At 37.1% G+C, this 25,713-nt stretch overlaps 2 protein-coding genes, 1 non-coding gene and 1 pseudogene across 3 annotated transcripts; 2 read left to right on the top strand and 2 right to left on the bottom strand.

Moving 5' to 3' along the window:
* Positions 1-8,069: 8,069 nt before the first annotated feature.
* On the top strand, positions 8,070-8,177 carry LOC148579513 (small nucleolar RNA R71). Its single transcript, XR_015898746.1, has one exon. It is a non-coding gene; the product is annotated as a small nucleolar RNA R71 (small nucleolar RNA).
* Positions 8,178-16,254: 8,077 nt separating this feature from the next.
* LOC148579512 (cytidine deaminase 1-like) lies at positions 16,255-16,924 on the bottom strand (annotated as a pseudogene).
* A 1,330-nt stretch (positions 16,925-18,254) lies between these two features.
* On the top strand, positions 18,255-19,778 carry LOC107620338 (putative carboxylesterase 7). The gene has a single exon (XM_021114520.2). The coding sequence runs from the start codon at positions 18,291-18,293 to the stop codon at positions 19,557-19,559; it is 1,269 nt and encodes a 422-aa protein (XP_020970179.2). The 5' UTR covers positions 18,255-18,290; the 3' UTR covers positions 19,560-19,778.
* Positions 19,779-22,815: 3,037 nt separating this feature from the next.
* On the bottom strand, positions 22,816-25,463 carry LOC148579511 (uncharacterized). The gene is made up of 4 exons (XM_088490479.1): positions 23,651-25,463; positions 23,347-23,551; positions 23,096-23,262; positions 22,816-22,984 (listed from the first exon to the last, which is right to left on the bottom strand). The coding sequence occupies exons 1-4, from the start codon at positions 25,461-25,463 to the stop codon at positions 22,836-22,838; spliced, it is 2,334 nt and encodes a 777-aa protein (XP_088346605.1). The 3' UTR covers positions 22,816-22,835.
* Between the last annotated feature and the right edge of the window lie 250 nt (positions 25,464-25,713).

Raw genomic sequence — 25,713 nt, 5'->3', positions numbered from 1 at the left:
AGGGTGCTGATGTGAAAAGTTGGAGCAAAAGTTAGCCCCTAACTTTTACTCCAACTTTTACTCAAGCTTTCATGATTCCAACCCGGTTCAATTCGGTTCTTCTCCAAACTCCAAGAGCAATCAACCAAGGCCTCTCTCAACCCAATTCCACCAAGAGCAAAGGCCCAATTGAAGGCTTGAAGACCATTTGAAGAAAGTGTATAAATAGATTAGAATTTAAGTTTTAAGGGAGCTTCCCTTTTAGTTTTTCAGAATAGCTTTCTTTTCGGTTTGCTTAGAGCTCACTTTTACATTTCTTAGCATTGTTGTTTTAATTCAAGAGAATTTGGGGAGGAGAATTGATCTCTCTTCTTCCTTGTTCTTGCCCAGCACTCTTTACTTTTCTTGTCTTGGATTTTGGGTGGAGAATTGAAGAAATTCTGTTTCAATCTCACCTTGGGATCTTGTTTAATTTTCTGCTTAATTGAATTTCAGTTTCGGTTACTTGCTTCTTCATCTACTTTCTTTGCAATCTACATTTCCTTTGAAATTGTTCTTGTTGGATCTAGGAAGGCATTGAGATCTAGACTTGGTTTTCTAGTCTCTTGGGTCTTGAGATCCGGATTTCCCATTTCCCATTCCCTGTTTACTGTTTTCATGCTTATTTACATTTCTGTTTTAAGATCCGGTTTGATTCAAGACATCCTTTACTTCTCTGTTTGTTGCAATTTACTTTTCCTTGTTTAATTCCTGCAAATCCAACTCCCAATTCCCTTTACAATTCAAGCCATTTACATTTCTTGCACTTTAAGATTCTGCAATTTACATTTCTTGCGTTCTAAGTTTCTGCCTTTTAATTTCTTGCTCTTTAAGATTCAGCACTTTAAATTCCAGTTCTCTTTAATTTCATGCAATTCATCCATTTCCTTTACTTTCTATGCAATTTAAATTCTGCAAATCACAAATCTCTCAACCAAATCTTGATTCGCTTGACTAAATCAACCACTAAACTAAAATTGCTCAATCCTTCAATCCCTGTGGGATCGACCTCACTCCCGTGAGTTATTATTATTTGATGCGACCCGGTGCACTTGCCGATTAGATTTGGGTGTTTTGGAGAAATTCGTTTTTCCACGAAAATATCCCATCAAGTTTTTGGCGCCGTTGCTGGGGATTGATTAGATTGACAATGATTAAGTGAGGTGGTGATCTAGATCTAGCATTTTTATTTTCTGTTTCTCTAATTTTTGACTAACCCACTAACTGTTTGAAGTTTTGTCTCAACTGACCACACTTAATTTTCAAGAGAATCACTGTGTGTTCCGTTGTTGATTTATATGTCATAGGGAAGAAGATCTGCCAAAGGGAAGGATATCATTGAAGAAGGAGTGTCTGAGAAAGAAGAACACCACAACATGAAGCCACAACTCATTACACTAATAGAGAACAATTGTTCCTATGGTGGAAATCCATTGGTGGATCACCGTTGTCAATGGCTACTATCCTTCCTCTCAGTGAAAATGGTCCAGGCACGGCTTCTGTACGGCTAATCATCTGTCGGTTCTCACTCGTGTCGGAATAAGACCTCTCTGTCCTTTTGCACACTATCACTGCGCCCAACATTTGTGAGTTTGAAGCTCATTTGTTCTAGCCTTCACCACGAAGGTTCTGATCTCATGGGTTTGAATGCTCTGTTGTCAGGAGATGCAAGTCAAACTCGTGGATTAGAAACCCAAGAGATACGCACTCAAGCTGTCACCCAATGACTACGTTGAACTTAGATAGAATGGGAGTGGTTGTCAAGCACGCGTTCATAAATTTGAGAATGATGATGAATGTCACGGATCATCATATTCTTTATATTGAAGTACGAGTGAGTATCTTAGAACAGAATCGAGCGTGATCGAATAGAAAACAATAGTAATTACATTAATCCATTGAGACACAGCAGAGCTCCTCACCCCCACCTATGGGGTTTAGAGACTCATGCCGTAGAAGATACAATATGAGATGTAAAATGTCATAAGTTCAAAATGAATCTCTAAAAGTAATTTTTATACTAAACTAGTAACTTAGGTTTACAGAAAATGGGTAACTAAGTGCAGATAGTGCAGAAATCCACTTTCGGGGCCCACTTGGTGAGTGTTTGGACTGAGCTTTGAAGTTTTCACATGCATAGGCCATTCTTGGAGTTAAACGCCAGCTTGGGTGCCAGTTTGGGCGTTCAACTCCAGTTTTGGTGCCAGTTCCAGCTTTTTACGCCAGAAAAGGGTCTCTGGCTGGTGTTTAACGCCAGTTTGGGCCATCAAATCTCGGGCAAAGTATAAACTATTAACATTTCTGGAAAGCCCAAGATGTTAGCTTTTCAGCCCAATTGAGAACGCGCCAATTGGACTTCTGTAGCTCCAAAAAAACGCGTTTGAGTGCAGGGAGGTCAGAATCCAACAGCATCTACAATCCTTTCTCAGCCTCTGAATCAGATTTTTGCTCAGGTCCCTCAATTTCAGCCAGAAAATACGTGAAATTACAGAAAAATCCAAAAACTCATAGTAAAGTTCAGAAATGTGATTTTTGTATAAAAACTAATAAAAATATACTAAAAAGTAACTAAAACATACTAAAAACTATATAAAAAGAATGCCAAAAAGGGTATAAAATATCCGCTCATCAACCTCCTCTATAGGAACAATTGTTCTGCACCAGAGTAATAAGTTGAGGCTTCAACTCAAAGTTGTTTGCATGAACATTAGGAGTGAGTATATGGTGGACGAAATTGTGTTCCATGTTCTTTGTACTTGTATGAGAGTAACAATATATAATTGTATTGAATCCTCATTGTGGCTCTACGTGTGGACACAACTCCGTTCAACTAACCAGCAAGTGTACTGGGTCGTCCAAGTAATAAACCTTACGTGAGTAAGGGTCGATCCCACAGAGATTGTTGGTATGAAGCAAGCTATGGTCACCTTGCAAATCTCAGTCAGGCGGATTTAAACATGATATTTTATTAGATTAAAATAAACAATAAAAGGGATAGAGATACTTATGTAGATTTATTGGCAGGAATTTCAGATAAGCGAATGGAGATGATTTTCGTTCCTCTGAATCTCTGCTTTCCTGCTATCTTCATCCAATCAGTCTTACTCCTTTCTATGGCTGGCTTTATGTGATACATCACCACTGTCAATGGCTACTTTCGGTCATCTCTCGGGAAAATGATCCAATGCCCTGTCACGGCACGGCTAATCGTCTGGAGGCATCACCTTTGTCAATGGCTTCATCTTATCCTCTCAGTGAATAATCTGCTCACGCACCCTGTCACGGCACGGCTATTCATCTGTCGGTTCTCGATCACCCTGCAATCGCGAGTTCGGAGCTCGTCACAGTCATTCAATCATTGAATCCTACTCGGAATACCACAGACAAGGTTTAGACCTTCCGGATTCTCTTGAATGCCACCATCATTCTAGCTTACGCCACGAAGATTCTAGTTAGGAGATCTAAGAGATACTCATTCTAGCTTAATTCATGTAGAACAAAAGTGTTTGTCAGGCACGCGTTCATAAGGGAGAAGGATGATGAGTGTCACATATAATCATCACCTTCATCACGTTCTTGGGTGCGAATGGATATCTTAGAAGAGAAATAAGAAGAATTGAATAGAAAACAGTAGTACTTTGCATTAATCTTTGAGGAACAGCAGAGCTCCACACCTTAATCTATGGAGTGTAGAAACTCTACCGTTAAAAATACATAAGTGAAAGGTTCAGGCATGGCCGAGATGGCCAGCCCCCTAAAACGTGATCAATAGTCTCCTAAGATGAACAATGGAATAAAACTGAGACCAAAGATGCCTAATACAATAGTAAGAGGTCCTATTTATAATAAACTAGTCACTAGGGTTTACATGAGTAAGTAATTGATGCATAAATCCACTTCCTGGGCCCACTTGGTGTGTGTTTGGGCTGAGCCTGAGTGTTGCACGTGCAGAGGCCATTTGTGGAGTTGAACGCCAGTTTCTGTGCCAGTTTGGGCATTCAACTCTGGTTTTGGATCCTTTTCTGGCGCTGGACGCCAGATTTGGGCCAAAGGCTGGCGTTGAACGCCAGTTTACGTCATCTATTCTTGGCCAAAGTATGGACTATTATACATTGTTGGAAAGCCCTGGATGTCTACTTTCCAACGCAATTAGAAGCGCGCCATTTAGAGTTCTGTAGCTCCAGAAAATCCACTTTGAGTGCAGGGAGGTCAGAATCCAACAGCATCAGCAGTCCTTTTTCAACCTCTGAATCTGATTTCTGCTCAAGTCCCTCAATTTCAGCCAGAAAATACCTGAAATCACAGAAAAACACACAAACTCATAGTAAAGTCCAGAAATGTGAATTTAACACAAAATCTATTAAAAACATCCCTAAAAGTAACTAGATCCTACTAAAAACATACTAAAAACAATGCCAAAAAGCGTATAAATTATCCGCTCATCACAACACCAAACTTAAATTGTTGCTTGTCCTCAAGCAACTGAAAATCAAAATAGGATAAAAAGAATAGAATATACTATAAATTCCAAACTATCAATGAAACAAAGCTTCAATCATATGAGCGGGACTTATAGCTTTTTGCCTCTTGAATAGTTTTGGCATCTCACTTTATCCATTGAGGTTCAGAATGATTGGCATCTATAGGAACTTCATATTTCGAATAGTGTTATTGACTCTCCTAGTTCAGTATGATGATTCTTGAACACAGCTTCTTTATGAGTCTTGGCCGTGGCCCTAAGCACTTTGTTTTCCAGTATTACCACCGGATACATAAATGCCACAGACACATAATTGGGTGAACCTTTTCAGATTGTGACTCAGCTTTGCTAGAGTCCCCAATTAGAGGTGTCCAGGGTTCTTAAGCACACTCTTCTTTTGCTTTGGACCTTGACTTTAACCGCTCAGTCTCAAGTTTTCACTTGACACCTACACGCCACAAGCACATGGATAGGGACAGCTTGGTTTAGCCGCTTAGACCAGGATTTTATTCCTTTAGGCCCTCCTATCCACTGATGCTCAAAGCCTTGGGATCCTTTTTATTTGCCCTTGCCTTTTGGTTTTAAGGGTTATTGGCTTTTTCTGCTTGCTTTTTCTTTTTCTTTCTATTTTTTTTTCTAAAATTTTTTTTTTCGCCTATATTTTTTTTTTCTGCAAGCTTTGTTCTTTGCTGCTTTTTCTTGCTTCAAGAATCATTTTTATGATTTTTCAGATTATCAAATAACATGTCTCCTAGTCATCATTCTTTCAAGAGCCAACATATTTAACATTCTTAAACAACAACTTCAAAAGACCTATGCACTGTTCAAGCATACATTCAGAAAACAAGAAGCATTGTCACCACATCAATATAATTAAACTAAGTTCAAGGATAAATTTGAAACTCATGTACTTCTTGTTCTTTTGAATTAAAACATTTTTCATTTAAGAGAGGTGATGGATTCATAAGACATTTATAACTTTAAGGCAAAGTTACTAACTATTAATGATCATGTAATGAAGACACAAACATAGATAAGCACATAACATAGAAAACGAAAAACAGAAAAAGTAAGAACAAGGAATGAGTCCACCTTAGTGATGTCCTTGAGCTCTTCTATGTCTCTTCCTTGCCTTGGCTGCTCCTCCTTTATTGCTTTTAGATCTTCTCTGATTTCATGAAGGATGATGGAGTGCTCTTGATGTTCCACCCTTAGTTGCTTCCCATAATTGTGTGGAAGAAAATGTATCCCCTGAGGTATCTCAGGGATTTCTTGATTTGCAGTCAAATGTTCTACCACTGAGCTATAGATCCTTTACATAATTGTTTTACCACACCAAACTTAGAATGTTGCTCGCCCTTGAGCAAATGAAGAAGAAGATGTGGAAATAAAAACTAGGATTATGAGGAGGTAAAGTGGGGATCCTGCGGGGTCCACAGATCCTGAGGTGTCAAGGCATTTACATCCCTGCACCAATTTAGGCATGCAAAATGCCCTTGCACACAACTCTGGGCGTTCAGCGCCAGGTTGGTGCCTGTTTTGGGCGTTCAACGCCCCTTTGCTGCCATTTCTGGCGTTGAACGCCAAAACCATGCTTGTTCTGGGCGTTCAGCGCCAGGATGCTCCCATTCTGGGCGTTCAGCGCCAGAACTATGCTCTGTTCTGGCGTTTGAACGCCAGACAGATGCTCCTCCAGGGTATGATTTTTCTTCTGCTGTTTTTGATTCCGTTTTCAATTTTTATATTTATTTTGTGACTCCTCATGATCATGCACCTATAAAGACACATAACTAAGAAAAATATAGTTAGATAAATAAACATTGGGTTGCCTCCCAACAAGCGCTTCTTTAATGTCAATAGCTTGACAGTGGGCTCTCATGGAGCCTCACAGATGTGCAGAGCTTTGTTGAGACTCTCCAACACCAAACTTAGAGTTTGGATATGGGAGTTCAACACCAAACTTAGAGTTTGGTTGTGGCCTCCCAACACCAAACTTAGAGTTTGACTGTGGGGGCTCTGGTTGACTTTGCTTGGAGAGAAGCTTTTTCTGCTTCCTCTCCATGGTTGCAGAGGGAGATCCTTGAGTTTTAAACACAAGGGAGTCCTCATTCCATTGAAGGAATATTTCACCTCTGTCAACATCAATCACAGCTCTTGCTATGGCTAGGAAAGGTCTTCCTAGGATGATGGATTCATCCTCTTCCTTTCCAGTATCCAGGACTATGAAATCAGTAGGTATGTAAAGGCCCTCAACCTTTACTAATACATCTTCTACTTGTCCATAAGCCTGTCTTCTTGAGCTGTCTGCCATCTCTAGTGAGATTTTAGCAGCTTGCACCCCATAGATTCCCAGTTTCTCTATTACAGAGAGAGGCATGAGGTTTATACCTGAACCAAGGTCACACAGAGCTTTAAAGATCATGGTGCCTATGGTACAAGGTAATATGAACTTTCCAGGATCCTGTCTCTTCTGAGGCAATGTCAGTTGATCCAGATCACTTAGTTCATTGATGAACAAGGGAAGTTCAACTTCCCAAGCATCAATGCCAAATAATTTGGCATTCAGCTTCATGATTGCACCAAGAAACTTGGCAGTTTGCTCTTCAGTAACATCCTCATTCTCTTCAGAAGAGGAATACTCATCAGAGCTCATGAAGGGCATAAGGAGGTTCAATGGGATCTCTATGGTCTCTAGATGAGCCTCAGAGTCCTTTGGTTCCCCAGGGGGAAGCTCCTTATTGATCACTGGACGTCCCTGGAGGTCTTCCTCCTTGGGATTCACGTCCTCTCCTCTCCTCACAGATTCGGCCATGGCGCTTATGTCAATGGCCTTGCACTCTCCTTTTGGATTCTCTTCTGTATTGCTTGGGAGAGTACTAGGAGGGATTTCAGTGATCCTTTTACTCAGCTGGCCCACTTGTGCTTCCAAATTTCTAATGGAAGACCTTGTTTCATTCATGAAACTTACAGTGGCTTTAGATAGATCAGAGACTAGATTTGCTAAATTAGAAGCATTTTGTTCAGAGTTCTCTGTCTGTTCCTGAGTTGATGATGGAAAAGGCTTGCTATTGCTAAACATGTTTTTTCCACCATTATTAAAGCCTTGTTGGGGCTTTTGATCCTTCCATGAGAAATTTGGATGATTTCTCCATGTTGAGTTATAGGTGTTTCCATAAGGTTCACCTAAGTAATTTACCTCTGCTATTGCAGGGTTCTCAGGATCATAGGCTTCTTCTTCAGAAGATGCCTCTTGAGTACTGTTGGATGCAGCTTGCATTCCATGCAGACTCTGAGAAATCATATTGACTTGCTGAGTCAATATTTTGTTCTGAGCCAATATGGCATTCAGAGTATCAACTTCAAGAACTCCCTTCTTTATAGGCGTCCCATTGCTCACAGGATTCCTTTCAGAAGTGTACATGAACTGGTTATTAGCAACCATGTCAATGAGTTCTTGAGCTTCTGCAGGCGTTTTCTTTAGGTGAATGGATCCACCTGCAGAGGTGTCCAGTGACATCTTTGATAGCTCAGATAAACCATCATAGAATATATCCAGGATGGTCCATTCTGAAAGCATGTCAGAAGGACACTTTTTGGTCAACTGTTTGTATCTTTCCCAAGCTTCATAGAGAGATTCACCTTCTTTCTGTCTGAAGGTTTGAACATCAGCTCTAAGCTTGCTCAGCTTTTGAGGAGGAAAGTACTTGGCTAAGAAAGCCGTGACCAGCTTATCCCAAGAGTTCAGGCTGTCTTTAGGTTGAGAATCCAACCATAATCTAGCTCTGTCTCTTACAGCAAAAGGGAAAAGCATGAGCCTGTAGACTTCAGGATCTATTCCATTAGTATTAACAGTATCACATATCTGCAAGAATTCAGTTAAGAACTGAAAAGGATCTTCAGATGGAAGTCCATGAAACTTGCAGTTCTGCTGCATTAGAGAAACTAATTGAGGTTTCAGCTCAAAGTTGTTTGCTCCAATGGCAGGAATGGAGATGCTTCTTCCATGTAAATTGGAATTAGGTGCAGTAAAGTCACCAAGCATCCTCCTTGCATTATTATTATTTTCGGCTGCCATCTCCTCTGCCTATTCGAAAATTTCTGAAAGGTTATCTCTGGATTGTTGTATTTTAGCTTCTCTTAATTTTCTCTTCAGAGTCCTTTCAGGTTCTGGATCTGCTTCTACAAGAATGTTCTTATCCTTGCTCCTGCTCATATGACAAGGAAGAATGGCCAGAAAAATGATAATAATAATGGAGATCCTTTATACCACAGTATAAGGATCCCTGTGTGAGTGGAAGAAAAGATGTGGAGATAAAGAATGTGATGTAAAGGAAGAAACACAGCTGTAGGGATGGAAGGAGGTGAAATGAGATGTTAGGATATGAATGAATAAATAGAGTAAGATGGGGGAGAGGAAATTTTCGAAAATATTTTTGAAAAAGAGTTAGTGATTTTTGAAAATTGGTTTTTTGAAAATTTGTTAGTATTTTTTTCGAAAAATTTTTGAAATCAAAAATAAAAATTAAAATAATTAGTTAATTAAAAAGAAATTTTTGAAAAAGAGGGGAGATATTTTCGAAAATTAGAGAGAGAGAGTTAGTTAGGTAGTTTTGAAAAAGTTAAGAAACAAACAAAAAGTTTGTTAGTTAGTTGAAACAAATTTTGAAAAGATAAGAAGTTAGGAAGTTAGAAAAGATATTTTGAAAAAGATAAGATGAGAAGATATTTTTGAAAAGATATGATAGAAATTAGTTTTGAAAAAGATTTGATTTTTAAAATCACAATTAATGACTTGATTCACAAGAAATCACAAGATATGATTCTAGAACTTAAAGTTTGAATCTTTCTTAACAAGCAAGTAACAAAATTCAAATTTTTGAATCAAAACATTAATTGTTATTGTTATTTTCGAAAATTTGGTCTCAAAATAAGAAAAAGATTTTTGAAAAATATTTTTGGAATTTTCGAAAATAACTAAGAATTTTGAAAAAGATTTGTTTTTTGAAAAAGATTTTGAAAAAGATAAGATTTTCAAATTGAAAATTTGGTTTGACTCATGAGAAACAATTTGATTTTTTAAAAATTTTTGAAAAAGTCAACTCAATTTTCGAATTTGATGAGAGAAAAAGGGAAAGATATTTTTTTGATTTTTGAATTTTTATGATGCAAGAGAAAAACACTAAAAAGATGCAATGCATGAAATTTTTAGATCAAAACATGTGATGCATGCAAGAATGCTATGAATGTCAAGATGAACACCAAGAACACTATGAATGTCATGATGAACATCAAGAACATAATTTTAAAAACTTTTAATGCAAAGAAAACATGCAAGACACCAAACTTAGAATTCTTTAATGCTTAGGCACTAAGAATTCAAGAATGCATATGATAAACATGAAAAGACACAAAACAAAAAATCATCAAGATCAAACAAGAAGACTTACCAAGAACAACTTGAAGATCATGAAGAACACTATGAATGCATGATATTTTCGAAAAAATGCAAGATGCATATGCAATTGACACCAAACTTATGATATGACTCAAGACTCAAACAAGAGCACAAAAATATTTTTGATTTTTATGATTTTCTAAATTTTTTTGGATTTTTATTTTATATTTTTCGAAAATTTATATGAAAAAGAAAAAATAAGGATTCCAAAATTTTCAACATGAATTCCAGGAATCTTATGCTCTAAAGCTCCAATCAAAGGGTCAGGCATGGCTTAATAGCCAGCCAAGCTTTAGTATGTAACTCAGACATGACACGCCTGACATTCCTTACATTCAACAGCCAATTGGCTAAGAAAGATAAAGAAGCTCTTCTCTTGAGTATAAGGATTGAGACATGGCTTTACAGCCAGCCAGGCTTCAACATGCTTCATGAAACACTAGAATTCATTCTTAAAAATTCTGAAGCCATAGAATAATTTATTTTTGAAAACATTTTTTTTTTCGAAAACAAAGGAGAAAATTTTGAAAGATTTTTGAAAAATTTTTGAAAATAAAACAAAAAGAAAATTACCTAATCTGAGCAACAAGATGAACCGTCAGTTGTCCAAACTCGAACAATCCCCGGCAACGGCGCCAAAAACTTGGTGGACGAAATTGTGTTCCATGTTCTTTGTACTTGTATGAGAGTAACAATATATAATTGTATTGAATCCTCATTGTGGCTCTACGTGTGGACACAACTCCGTTCAACTAACCAGCAAGTGTACTGGGTCGTCCAAGTAATAAACCTTACGTGAGTAAGGGTTGATCCCACAGAGATTGTTGGTATGAAGCAAGCTATGGTCACCTTGCAAATCTCAGTCAGGCGGATTTAAACATGATATTTTATTAGATTAAAATAAACAATAAAAGGGATAGAGATACTTATGTAGATTTATTAGAGATACTTATGTAGATTAAAATAAACAATAAAAGCGAATGGAGATGATTTTCGTTCCTCTGAATCTCTGCTTTCCTGCTATCTTCATCCAATCAGTCTTACTCCTTTCTATGGCTGGCTTTATGTGATACATCACCACTGTCAATGGCTACTTTCGGTCATCTCTCGGGAAAATGATCCAATGCCCTGTCACGGCACGGCTAATCGTCTGGAGGCATCACCTTTGTCAATGGCTTCATCTTATCCTCTCAGTGAATAATCTGCTCACGCACCCTGTCACGGCACGGCTATTCATCTGTCGGTTCTCGATCATGCTGGAATAGGATTTACTATCCTTTTGCGTTTGTCACTAACGCCCTGCAATCGCGAGTTTGGAGCTCGTCACAGTCATTCAATCATTGAATCCTACTCGGAATACCACAGACAAGGTTTAGACCTTCCGGATTCTCTTGAATGCCGCCATCATTCTAGCTTACGCCACGAAGATTCTGGTTAGGAGATCTAAGAGATACTCATTCTAGCTTAATTCATGTAGAACAGAAGTGTTTCTCAGGCACGCGTTCATAAGGGAGAAGGATGATGAGTGTCACACATAATCATCACCTTCATCACGTTCTTAGGTGCGAATGGATATCTTAGAAGAGAAATAAGAAGAATTGAATAGAAAACAGTAGTACTTTGCATTAATCTTTGAGGAACAGCAGAGCTCCACACCTTAATCTATGGAGTGTAGAAACTCTACCGTTAAAAATACATAAGTGAAAGGTTCAGGCATGGTCGAGATGGCCAGCCCCCTAAAACGTGATCAATAGTCTCCTAAGATGAACAATGGAATAAAACTGAGACCAAAGATGCCTAATACAATAGTAAGAGGTCCTATTTATAATAAACTAGTCACTAGGGTTTACATGAGTAAGTAATTGATGCATAAACCCACTTCCTGGGCCCACTTGGTGTGTGTTTGGGCTGAGCCTGAGTGTTGCACGTGCAGAGGCCATTTGTGGAGTTGAACGCCAGTTTCTGTGCCAGTTTAGGCGTTCAACTCTGGTTTTGGATCCTTTTCTGGCGCTGGACGCCAGATTTGGGCCGAAGGCTGGCGTTGAACGCCAGTTTACATCATCTATTCTTGGCCAAAGTATGGACTATTATATATTGTTGGAAATCCCTGGATGTCTACTTTCCAACGCAATTGGAAGCGCGCCATTTCGAGTTCTGTAGCTCCAGAAAATCCACTTTGAGTGCAGGGAGGTCAGAATCCAACAGCATCAGCAGTCCTTTTTCAACCTCTGAATCTGATTTCTGCTCAAGTCCCTCAATTTCAGCCAGAAAATACCTGAAATCACAGAAAAACACACAAACTCATAGTAAAGTCCAGAAATGTGAATTTAACACAAAATCTATTAAAAACATCCCTAAAAGTAACTAGATCCTACTAAAAACATACTAAAAAAAATGCCAAAAAGCGTATAAATTATCCGCTCATCAGTATACTGCTCCCACAGTTTCTTAGATTGGGGAAGGTGTAAGAGGCTAGAACTCTCTTTTGAGGTGGACCATTATTGTTGGCCGCTTCCTCTGGTGGATTAGGGAGGTTACCCTCCATCTTTTGATCTTTCTCTTCTGATTATTCTTCTCCAATAACTCCCTTCCCTCTTGCTTCTCTTCTCAATCTCAAAAATGTTCTCTCTGGCTCAGAATCAAAGGAGGTGGATTCACCTCTTCTTCCTCTTGGCATACAACACAAACAAAACTAGAAACCAAAAACAAAGCACTCTACTGCTAGAGTGAGGTTAAGGTTAGCTTAAACAAAATCTCAAACAGTTAGTATGCATAACAAAAACAAATAAAAATACTTAATCTAGATTATCACCTACTTAATCATTGTCAATCTAAATCAATCTCCGGCAACGACGCCAAAAACTTGATGAGGGAAAATCGATTCCACACAAACTTACCGGCAAGTGTACCGGGTCGCATCAAGTAGTAAAACTCACATAATTGAGGTCGATCCCACAGGGATTGATGGATTAAGCAACTTTAGTATGGTGATGAATTTAGTTAAGCGAATATTTGATGAATTAGGTGAAACTTGATTAACAGAAAATAAATTGCAAGTAAACTAGAGTGCAGAATGAAAATTGGCAGAATCTTAAAGTGCAGAAGAAGTAAATTGCAGAAACTTAAAGTGCTAGAAATTAAAAGAGCTGAAACTTAAATTGCAAGAAATGTAAATAACTAAAACTTAAGGTGCAAGAAATTTAAATTGCAGAATCTAAATTGCAAGGAGACTTAAATTGCATGAATTAGAAAGGGAATTGGGTGCTGGCAAATCAAAACAGAAATGAAAATGTGAATTGCAGTAAATCATAGAACTCTAAGATGAAGAAATTCAGAAAAAATGATCAATCAGGATTCTAGTACCAAAACAGAAATGGAAAATTGCAGAAGAAGATAAACAGAAAGAAAACTCATATCAACTCTAAAACTCTAAAACAGAAATGGAAAATTGCAGAAGAATAAAAACAGAAAGAAAACTAAGGTCTCAATTGCTCTCTTATCAAAACAGAAAAGAAAAAATTACAGAAGAAGAAAAACGGCAAAAAGAAAACTCAAATCCGATCTCAAAATCTAAAATTCTAGAAAGGATGAAAAAAAATGAGAGCTCCCTCATGAAATCAAATTCTTCTCTATTTATACACTTTCCAATTCTGTCATCAAGTACTTAGAGTGAGCTTTTTTTTTTTTGCCTTTGTTGTAGTGGATCAGGATGGTACTTGGTTGCAGCTTCCAGGAGAACGGAGCATTTTCAAATTGAGCACAGCGTTCATTCACCCACGCGTACGCGTCCCTGCGCGTGCGCGTCTTCGCTTGCTGAATGCATCATCACGTGTACGCGTCACATACGCGTGCGTGTCATCATTGTCTTCAGCCTCAGCCATGCTTGCGCACCATCTTCACGTATGCGTGTCCCTTGGAAGCGTTCATTAACTGAATGCTACGTTCGCGCCATGAACGCTCCTCACGCGTGTGCGTCCTTTGCGCGTGCGCATGGATGGTAAATCACCACTTCTACGCCCCAGCATCATGTACGCGTTTGCGCCAACCATCACTTTTGTCACCTCGACGCGTGCGTGTCAAGCACGCGTGCACGTCGGTGGCCAAATTCAAATTCCAATTCTGAATGTATCGCAGGCGTTCATTCAAAGTGAACGTAGCGTTCATTTCTGGTGAACGTTGATCCTCCTTCCACGCGTGCGCGCCATGCATGTGTACGCGTGGGTCTCCAAAAGTGTCATCCTGAGTGTAAGTGCTTTGTACGCGTGCGCGTCACTAGTGAACGTAGCGTTCATTTGCACCTCACTTTTTTGCTTTTTCTTTTCATCATCTTTTCTCCTGTCATCAATCAAACATGCCATCAAAGTCTCACCAAAATCATAGGGTTTATGATAATCATCTAATTCTTGCATGAATCTCATGATTTTGTACGTAATTAATAATGTTTGATTGAACCAAAATAAACATGAAATTCTACTCCAATCATTTACTTATTGTGCAAGAAAGTGCATAAAACCTAATGAAACAAATGAAAAATGCTTGTGAAACTAGCATAAGATGACTTGTCATCACGCATCAGTTAGCTACTAGACATGTCGGATTTGGCTGTATAACCGATAGATGATATCATCGGCCATAGCGCAGACATGCATCATTTGCACTTGTATGTTTTGTTTGAGTATGCATTGTTTTGGTTTGCCTAATTGTTTAACTATAATTAACTGTTACTTGTCCTATTTGATGTACTTGCTATCCATATTTGTGCTTTTCTTGATTGTATTATATATGTTTGCATCTGGGAGCCCCCTCATATGGTGGATGCATGATGAGGGTTGTTCGACTTCGACCCAGTGTTTAGGAGATGTGAAGGAAACGAAAATTGAATAGTTATATTAGAACTAGAATCCCCTAAATAGATTATCGATATTTCTAGTTTGAAACAAAATTTAGGTTTGAATCTGAGTGTCAGAATTCTAGGAATGCCTCTAGTTTTTCGGGACCTTATATATATATCTATGTGGGCACCTTTACTATACTGAGAACCCCCGATTCTCATTCCATACATATTCTGCTGTTTTTCAGATGCAGGTTGAGAGACACCTCACTAAGCATTCTGAAGACTCTTTGAAAGCAAAGAACTATTTTCGGACTTGGTGTTTTGTATTTTGTTTATGTATATATATATATATATATTATACAACCCAAAAATAAACTAAAAGACAAATACAAATTCTAGTTTTCTAAAGTCAACCTCTAAAAATTTAGCCGACATTTATATATATTATACTCCGCCCTGTATTTATGTTTCCTGTCCCTTTTAGAGGTTGACTTTAGAAAACTAGAATTTAGCCGACATTTGCTTCGTAGGTTGAATTTAGAGCTTGATTATGTATCTATCTTTTGAAACTCTGTTTATATACTTGTCTCTTTGGTTTTTTATATAATTCTTCTATCTAATCGCTTTTCGTGTGTGACGTGTGTTCGGTCTTGTTTTGTTCATTCTTTCTTCCAAGGCTCCTAGTTAAACTACTCTTCATATATATATATATATATATATATATATATATATTGTTTTAGAGGTCGTAGCGCCTCACCACGTTTGATTTATGTCCTAGGCGTAAAGCTCTGTGTGGTAGGGTGTTACAACCACAACCACAACGATGACAACGAAGATTACCGGAATCTGTAGGGGTTTTATTTTCTTGTTTGTCTACTTCATTGTATTCTACTTCTGTGATATTTTATTGTATTCAAACCATTTATTTTTAATAAAATAATTTGTTGATTTTTGTTAATTTTAGATTTTTGCTAACAATTTTGTTAACAAAAGTTTTAATTTGACTACTAATTGTGGTTTAACTATGCCAAAAAAAAATATTATCGTAGGATTTACCCTTTGAATTTACCCTTTGGATAAATCCGACGGTAACTTGGTGCCTAAACACGTGAAATGGCGCCAAAATTCGACAGTCATCAACTCACTCTCGACAAATTCATTGAAAATAATCATTAACTCAGTCTCGATAAATCCATTGAAAATACCGATAGAAAATCCGCCGATAATTAGCGTCGGACGAAAAAATCCATTGGTAAGTAGTTTTCAACGACGTTTATACCATCAACTCCAGGACGACGGTAAATCTAACGATAACTTTATTACCGGCGGTAACTTTATTATCGACGGTACTTAGCGATTTTCTTATAGCGTCATGATTCATTGACTCATATCCATGAATAAGCACCATGATCATTGAGAAAACCAACAACAATAATGACAATCTGAATTTGAAAACCATGCCAATTGTCAAATATCATCGGAATCGAAACAGCAAAGCAATGCTTGGAAGTGGCACGTGGATGAAATGGAACGCATCAACAATCTTACTGTCTCACTAGAGCACCCACTTTCTCCACCAGCATTGTACCCACGATCTTATCATACCCACCACCGCCACCCGCAACAAACGCTACCAAAGGACACATGCGACATATTCACAGTCTCCAAAGCCGTAATATTTAACTTCTCATCATCAACAATTGTACCGTGTTCATTGCAAACAATACCATTATTGGATATCAAATTCTCATCTTCATCACCACAATTCATTCGGGTTTGGGTTGTGAGCATCAACCCATTGTTTCGGGGCTCCAAGAGAAAAGGAAAACCTTGGAAGGAAGTCGGAGAGGGGGTGAATTGGTCATTGTTGTCGGAGGTTATGAGGATTTGGATATTCTCTGAGTCGTGTAGCTCCTGCAAGAACTGGCGGCAGTGGCCACAAGGTGCAACGAGACAACAAATTGAAGGAGGTAAGGGAGGTCTCACCGTTAAGGAAGAGGTTGGTTACGAGGAACTATTCAACATGGACATATGAGTGGAAGATGACAGGGGAAACAATGACGTTTTTGCAGACATGGAAGATGACAATTAACTCTCTAATGATTTTGAAGTGTACACGTATGCAACGAATATCCATCTCAGCAAGGAGAGGTGTTAGCACACACGGTTATTATGATAGGTTAGCATTTTTCGTTCGAAATTGACGGAAAAACACCTATAAAAATTGCATTGTGTCCTGGAAATGGGTGACAGAGGGCTGAAATGGATTGTTTTTTCCATGAAGAGTCGCGTTTTCATTCGCAAAAATATCGAGTTAGTAGTTCATTCAAAAATTATTAAAGAAAAAGATGACGCAGAAAAGAAAAAAAAAAAAAAGAGGATGTAGAAAAATAAAATAGAATAAAAGAAAAAGGCGCATAAGAATCTAAGTATGAGAAGATGCATACAAAAGTGCGTGTATAGAAAAAAAGAAAAATGTATAAGTAGACATATACATAACATGATTTGGTTGAATCTAAAAATACTTTAGCACTGAGTATTTTTATTTAGCAAATTAAAATAGTATTAGTGAGATTTTACTTTTAGTAGTCAAACTTGTTTTGGGGGGGGGGGAGGAGAACCAAATAAATCAACCAATTTTAAGAAATTAAACTAAATTAAATTAAATTAGTAATGGCAACAATTAAACCGGTTTTGAGGGACTATAATATTGATCAAGGGTATTTTGGCTATTGACAAATTTATTTTATCATATTTTGATTTAAAAAACCAATTGGTTCGTCATTTGATTGACTTATTTTCGATTTACGCACTTTTTTAAAAATATTTAAAAATTAATTAAGGCGCACAATATGCCATATTCTCATTAAAAATATTACTACGCTTTATTTGAGAAATTATTATTTGATGAACAAGAAAAATTTATAGGTGAATTAAGAGAATTTTTAAAGTGCTCTAAAAGTAAATAAAAAATGTTATTTCATGTTATTCATGTTTTACTTTTTTTTTTTTAATATGTCAACGATAATAATGAATATCGAACGTTCTGGACAAAATATAAAGTATATCAATAAAAATCTTAGGTTAAAAAAAATGGAAATAGACAATATTTATAAAAAAACTAAAATATAAATAGATAATTTTAACTTTACAACATTCCAAAGTTAATGGTTAATTTCGAACAAAATGAAAAAAAAAAACATAAATGAACATAAAATAAAAAATAGAAGGATATTTTTACTGCTAATCTGTTTGCGTTTTAGACGAGTTTATTTTAATTAAATATATTTATGTTTGGATAACGTGTTATATTTTATCAATATTAATAATAATTTGTTGAAAAGAGAAAAAATTAATTACCAATTTTAAATTGATCAGGTCAAGGTCTTTTTAAATAATTTTTACGGTGGATGTACTGATTATATAAGTGAACCCTTCGTCCACTTATTACATCCTCAGCAATTCATCACCCTCATCAAACACACAACACACAACACACAACAATGGCGACTGCACGGTGCAGCTCCTCCATTCTTCTGAGGACCACGACCACCCTGCGACCGGCCTCAGCACCTCATCAACAAAACCCTTCGTCCACCTACACCTCCATTATTCATCACTCTCGCAATCTAATAAGCACTGCAACAAACAAGACAATTCACACAACAACAATGGCATCGACGGCACGGTGGAGCACCTCCCTCTTAAGCAAATATTCTGTCCTCCGTCCGAGGACCCCGATCCTGCCACCGGCCTTAGCACCTCAGCCACAACCCCCTCTATCCACTTACAGCACCACTGTTCATCACTCTATTTCTCTAGGCACTGCAACAATCAAGAAAAAACACGCAAAAAGGAGAGTGGAAGCTACCATGGAAGAAAAGGAGGTGTCACTCGAGTTCCCCTTCTTCCGCGTCTACAAAGACGGCGGGGTGGAGTCACTCCATTCCACGCCAGTATTCTATCCTCCCTGCGACGTTAAAGACGCCGTTATTTCTTCCGATCCATGTGCACCGGTCTCCGCTCGTATCTTCCTCCCAAAAACACCCAACCCCAACAACAAACTCCCTGTCTTGCTCTTCTTCCATGGCAGCGGCTTCTGCGCCAGTTCCGCCTTCACCGAGGAATACAGTAACCACGTCGCCGCCATTGCCAACGAAGCCAAGGTCCTTGCGGTCTCCGTAGAGTACGCTAAGTTCCCGGCCCGATCACCGCCCGAGTGCTACGAAGACGCCTGGAGATCTCTCCAGTGGGTCGTGTCGCACAAGGGCGGGGATGGACCAGAGCCCTGGCTTAACGACCTTGCCGACCTGCAGCGTGTTTTCATCGCCGGAAGCGGCACCGGCGGTAACCTCTCGCACTGGGTGGCTAGCCTAGTGGGAAAAACAGTGTTACCGAGGGGTGTGAGTGTGGAGGGTGCGATTCTGGTGCACCCTTTCTTTGGTGGAATAGGGGACGATGATCAGTGGCTGTTCATGTGCAAGGAGAAGAACGGGCCGGAGGATCCGAGGCTGAAGCCGACGGTGGAGGATTTACAGAGTCTTGGGTGTAAGAGGGTTTTGGTGTGTGTGGCGGAGAAGGATCCTTTGCTGGTTGCCGGAAGGAACTACGTTACGGCGCTGAAGAAGAGTGGTTGGAGTGGAAGTGTTGAGCTCGTTGAGAATCAGGGTTTGGGACATTGCGAGCATGTTTATAAGCCGTATGAAGACAGTTCTCGTGAGGTCTTGAAAAAGATTGCTTCTTTTATCAATGAAAAGAATTGCTGCTGTTAGCTTACTCATGTTGACGTGGGACAAATTGAATTTATGTTGGTTTCTTTGTTGTTTTGAAAAAGATTGCTTCTTTTAGAATAAGTGAGTTTAGGTCTCACTCATAATGCATGGTGTGGTTAGGCGATATCATGATTCATCACTTGCCATTGCCATGCACATGTGCCTCCTTTAATTAATATTTTGTTCGTCTAAATACGAAAATACTTGTCTTTCAATTTTTATCCATTGTTCAGTCTTTAAATTTAAATATTTTAATTTTTTAATTTGTTAATTAATGATGTTTTCTATATTTAAAGAACCACTTTATTTTTATTTAATTTAATTTTTATAATTATTATACACTTATAACTAATTTGAAAATAAGTCATCACTCCTCTTTTTCTTTTTTCAAAAATTACGAAAGTTATAAAACTTAAATATGCAACTTAAATTTTTAAAAATTTAGGAAAGTTTGACATTTTTTATTTACAAAATCTGCAATATTAAATTTTTTTATTTTAGTTTTATAAAAAACATGTACCACCTAGATAGGCAGAATTGGCAAAATAGGCCGAATTTATTGGGCCAAACTATCAAAAAAAAATGAACTGAAAATGCTAGAGAATCAAAAGGGTATTAGCCAAAAACCAGCCAAATATATTTGGGTGAATCCAAAATTTTTACGAATTAATATATATGAATGTTTTTTGTGCTAAGTATCAGAATGTTTCTTTTTCATATTAAATGGATGTTCTTTTATATATTTTTCGAATTTTTTTGTATTACAAATGTGAATGTCTCTATTTCTTTAAGAATTTCATATTTTTTTAAAAATTTTATAGAGTTAATATATATAGATGTTTCTTCTGCTAAGTATCAGAATGTTTCTTATTCATACTAAATGGATGTTTTTTTATATATTTTTTGAATTTTTTTATATTACAAATATGAATGTCTTCCACGAAAGGATCCGCCATAGAAACCACAGCCCCAAAGGCTGAACCCGACATGGATTTTTCCACATGGCTCGCGGAAGAGGGTGGAACAAACGGCTCCGAGCTTCCGGAATTCAAAACCGCATGTGCATGCAAGCCAAATGTGTCGGCGTCAAACCGATCAAAAGCATTACTTGGAGTTAAATCGAAAGGGTGATTGTATTGTCCGTGTAGATCCCAATCGTTGAAATCTGAAAGCAAAGTACCACCATCATCGCCGAATCCGTAGGCGTTTATGTAATCGGTGTTCCTAGCGCGGTTTGGATCCATGGCAGAAAACAGAAACACTCAGCAACACCGAAAGTTGAGGGTGATGAGGGAATCAAACGTGTTTTTGTGAGTGATGCCGCGATTGAGGGTGGATAGGATTTGAAGGAGGTGGTTGAGGAGGGAAGAGGAGAAGGTTTCGTCAGTGACGAAGTCGAAGGTAAACTTTATGTTGAAGCAGTTGCCTTGAATGCGCTTGTTGAGGGCGTCGCGGAGAGCATGGAAGTCGCCGGCCAGCAGAGAAAGAGAGGTCTCTATGTGGGATTGTTGGAGGTGGTAGGTTAATGGGAGAGAGAAGAGGAAGGCTTTTATAGGTTTTAATTAGGTTTACTTAATTAATTTTAAATTTTTAAATTTTGAATTTAAAAAATTTTAAATTAATTATTAATATAAATTAATGTGATTTTAGTTAGTTTTTGGCTGGTAACCTTTTGGTTTCATATACTTTTCCGAAATAAAATTTTAGACTTGCCAATTTTTAAATACCTGCCAAATCCGTGTCTTGCCAAATTCGCGGGCTTTCGAGGGGGTGGGGCAGGCTGACTATTTTTTTTTTTTGAAAGATATTTTACTTATTTTATAGCATCTTATAAATATAAAATTAAGAAAATTCATAGTAACATAGTTATTATTATGAAATATGTGGTGTATTTTGATTTAAGTGTGGTTTGATAATTTGATGTAGATTTATGGAATATGAATTATATTATTGTATTTGAGATTTAGTATGGTTAATATTGTGATTTAAGTGTGGTAATTATTATGAATTGTATATTTATTATTTAGAATTTAAAAATAATATAATAAGGTCATAAATTCATTAAATTATATATACTTATTATAATTAACATTTTTGAACGTTGCTGGTAAGTCTCTATTAACAATTTATTTTTTCATATATATTATTAAAATATAAGTTGCGAACAAGTTCCCATTCGTTCGTATGTGTCATATGTATTAGTTCTTTAAATCTGTGTAAATTATTGTTTCCTAGTTTATTTTTGGAAGGAAAAACTAGAAGGATCTCTACTTACATGTTCTATAGTATATTGGTAAGTTTTTAGAAACATTTCAAAATTTTACATAATAACCATAGTTATGTAACATGAATATGCCAGAGGATACTGATAATAACCTAAATCAGATTATGTTTTTGGAGAAGAGGTAGAAGAAGCTGTGTTTTCTAGAAGAATATTGAATTTTTTGATATATATATATATATATATATATATATATATATATATATACTCTATTTTAAAATAAATCTACTTTAATATATTTGAAGTCATGGAAAAGAGAAACTTGAAACTGAAAGCTCTTATTTACTACAAGGATAAGAGCCTCTAGTTATATCTTCTTGCATTGTTGCTCTTTATTCTCTTTTGATCTTTCCCCCTTTTTTATTGTGTTTGAAATTATTAGCATCTTGGTCGCCACTTTCTATAGTACTATGGTAAAAGACTTGATTGTTCTTGTATGTGTGTTGAGACAATTCAGAATTTTATATTTGTGGTGTTTAATTAATTAATATTTCTTTATGTTGGAGTCTGCAGGTAGCTTCTCTTGGAGAAGGTGTATTTTTGGAAGCTAAACTTTTGAGCAGGTTAGTGAATTATATCTTAACTCTTTCAAGTGGATTTTCTTTCACTTAGTAGTATATATGACACACTTGCATAATGACATTACAGAAAGGAAGTAGCATTGTGGCAAAGAGAGGTAATGCAGGAATCATAGTTGTAAGAACCGGACCGGTAATCGAACCGATCAGGTCACTGGTTCACTGGTTTATTGGTTCAACCGATAAACCGCTAGTTGAACCGATAAAACCGGTTTCACATAAATAAAAAATATAAAATACTAAAAATAGTCATAAAATTAATAAATTCAAAATACATATCGTTAGTTCTTCACCAACATTTTAAAAACAACCAAGTTTCAAAGTCTAAATATAACTAATACAAAGATAAACATGAAAGTAGTTAGTACTAGTACATTAGTATCTTAATTAAACACAATATGGATAACAATTCATAAACTAAATCCAAGGAGTGATTTCAAAGTCGGCAAGTTGCTCTTCATCTGACAAATGTGGAGCTACATCCTGATTGGTTTCATTTTGATTTGCATTTTCCACAGAATTATTAGCTCCATCTTCATCCCGATCATCTTCCAAATCCAATTGATCTAGCATTATAGATAATGTTTCACAAATCAAGATAAAAAATAATATAAAACATGTTATAAGGCATACAAAAATCATAGTTGATCAAAATTCATAAATAAATAAAAGCATACCTAAATCATCTAAAGGTGATTGAAGAGACATATTTGCAAGATCATTTCGTAAAGCATCAATTTCTTCAGGAGTTAAAAATGGTGGTGAATCTTCCAGTATCCATTCCGAATGATCCTCAAATGCATCAAGACAAATTGGATCATAAACTTGGTTTCTCATTTGGTTCCTATGTTATCAATATATTTCGTTACTCATGTGATGATTAAGATTTTAAAATAATGCTTTCAACTTAAAACAATAAAAAAAGTACCTTTGTTGTAACCTTAAGTTGTAATGAACATAAACAAGATCATTAAGTTTTTGATGCTCTAACCGATTCCTCTTCTTTGAGTGAATGTGTTCAAAAATACTCCAGTTACGCTCACAACCTGAAGAGCTACAAGTCTGGCTTAAAACACGAATAGCCAACTTTTGCAAATTTGGGGCTCCACAACCATAAGATTCCCACCATTGATCTTAACATAAAAAAACAGATAAATAATTTATCACAATCATAATATCACATAATTAATACATCACAATAGTAAAAGACCAAATTTATGAAGAAATTTCACCTAGCATAACAGTGGTTCGTTCACGTATTGCAGAGGGTCTTCCAAAATCTTTCTCAGCATTCTTAAAGATCCTCTTCTCACTTGTCAGCTTAGAATTCAGTACAGGATCATCATAAGCATATTTCTCAATGACATCCAACAAGCCAGAAATCGTTTCTTTGTGCTTTTCAAATTCTCCAGCATTAAATCGAAAAGCTGGATTTAACCAATAACCAGCGGCATGAAGATTTTTCTTAAGTTGTGCATCCCAACGGGTATCCAAAATCTTCAAATAAGGATCAACAACCTTCTTTCTTTTCTGAAACCTCTTCACCATTTCTTCTCTAGCCTTATAAATAGCTTGATAAAGAAAACCCATGGCAGGTCTGTCTTCACTATCCACAATACGTAAAACACGAACAAGTGGCTCAGTAAGCTTAACAATATCAGTGCATTGACTCCAAAATTTAGAATCCAAGACTTGATCCACGAATTTCTTAGCTTTGGCTTCTTTGGAGTAAGCCGAGCTTGTAAATTCTCTAGAAGTCACCATAGCTCTCAAAGGATCCTTTTGAGCTAAAATACTTTGCAAAGCAATGAAATTAGTAGCAAACCGAGTTGGAGCTGGACGAAGTATTTCCCGCCCACCTGTAAACTTTCTCATCAAGAACAGTGGATAGCAATGATTATAGATATACTTAGTGATCAGTGAAGCTTGTGACACAGTTTGACTCACTTCTTGCAACTTCCCAATATCTTGAAACATCAGATTAACACAATGAGCTGCACAAGGGGACCAATATAATTTAGGAAACTCAGCCTCCAACAACCTTCCCGCAGCAACATAGTTTGCAGCATTGTCCGTTACAATATGCACAACATTTTCAGGACCAACAAACAATACAACATCCCTAAACAACTTAAACAAATTTTCAGCAGTTTTTGAGATATTAGAAGCATCAACCGACTTTAGAAAAACAGTTCCTTTAGGACAATAAACTAAAAAATTAATCAAAGTACGCCTACAACGATCAGTCCATCCATCGGCCATAATAGTGCATCCAGTTTGCTTCCAAATCTCACGATAACCATCAATCATTTTCCTCACATCCTCAACTAATTTACTCAACAAATACCCACGGACTCTTGGATAACTTGGCCCTTTATACCCTGCACCCATGCTTGCAATAGCATCAATCATTGGCTGATAGTAAGCTGAATTAACCGCATTAAATGGAACAGAGGCATCCACCATCCATTTCGCAATAGCAATATCACACTTCTCCACAATTTCTTTGCTTTGAAGAACGCTTTTGATACTTGGTTGAGCTCCGGGTGTTGTTGCTGGTGGAAAATAGGATTGTAAACCTTTGACTTGTTTTCCTTTTCTAGAGTTAGGTGTTGGAACCCTGGATTTTTGTTGTTGTTGCATCTCATTACGTTCGATCTCGTCAAATTCTCTTTCAACATCATCACAAGCATTATAACTTTCGGCATATTGTTCTTGAGTTTTTCTTTTCTTGCTTCGAAGCTCTTCAATACTTTCATGGAATTGGTGTCTCACTGCAGCTGGCACCTTTCGACAAGACTCAACATCTCCTCCTTTTCCAGCCAAATGAAGCTTAAACCGATGAATTCCTCCACCCCTAATAAGCTTCTCACAATATATGCATAGCAGAATTGTTTTTCCAGACTCCACAACTTGTTTACAATGACCCCATGCAGGATCGTTTTTTGCTCTATTATTGTTTTTTTGGGTTCCGATTGATGCATCAGCAGTTGATCCTTGTTCTTGCGAAGATGGTGTTTCTGATGGTGTATTCGCAGCAGACATTCTAAAAGAATATGGAGTAGCAAAACCGCAAAATTATAAAACAATAACAATCCTAAATTAGTAAATTCCCTAGTTCCTATTCCCTATTCACCAAGACAGCAACCTTAAATGCTTAAATAGTTAAATTCCCTATTCAGCAAGACAAACATATTCATATTTCATAGATTCAAATTTCAAATCAAGCATATAATTCAACAGTTTCATATTTCCAGTACAAATCAACAAAACAAGTAAACAACAAATTTACAAC

The sequence above is a fragment of the Arachis ipaensis genome, chromosome B10, assembly GCF_059453495.1.
Source record: "Arachis ipaensis isolate K30076 ecotype BB chromosome B10, ASM5945349v1, whole genome shotgun sequence".
Lineage (NCBI taxonomy): Eukaryota > Viridiplantae > Streptophyta > Magnoliopsida > Fabales > Fabaceae > Arachis > Arachis ipaensis.
Note: the sequence above shows the minus strand (reverse complement) of the source record. Positions and strands in the feature narration are given on the sequence as shown.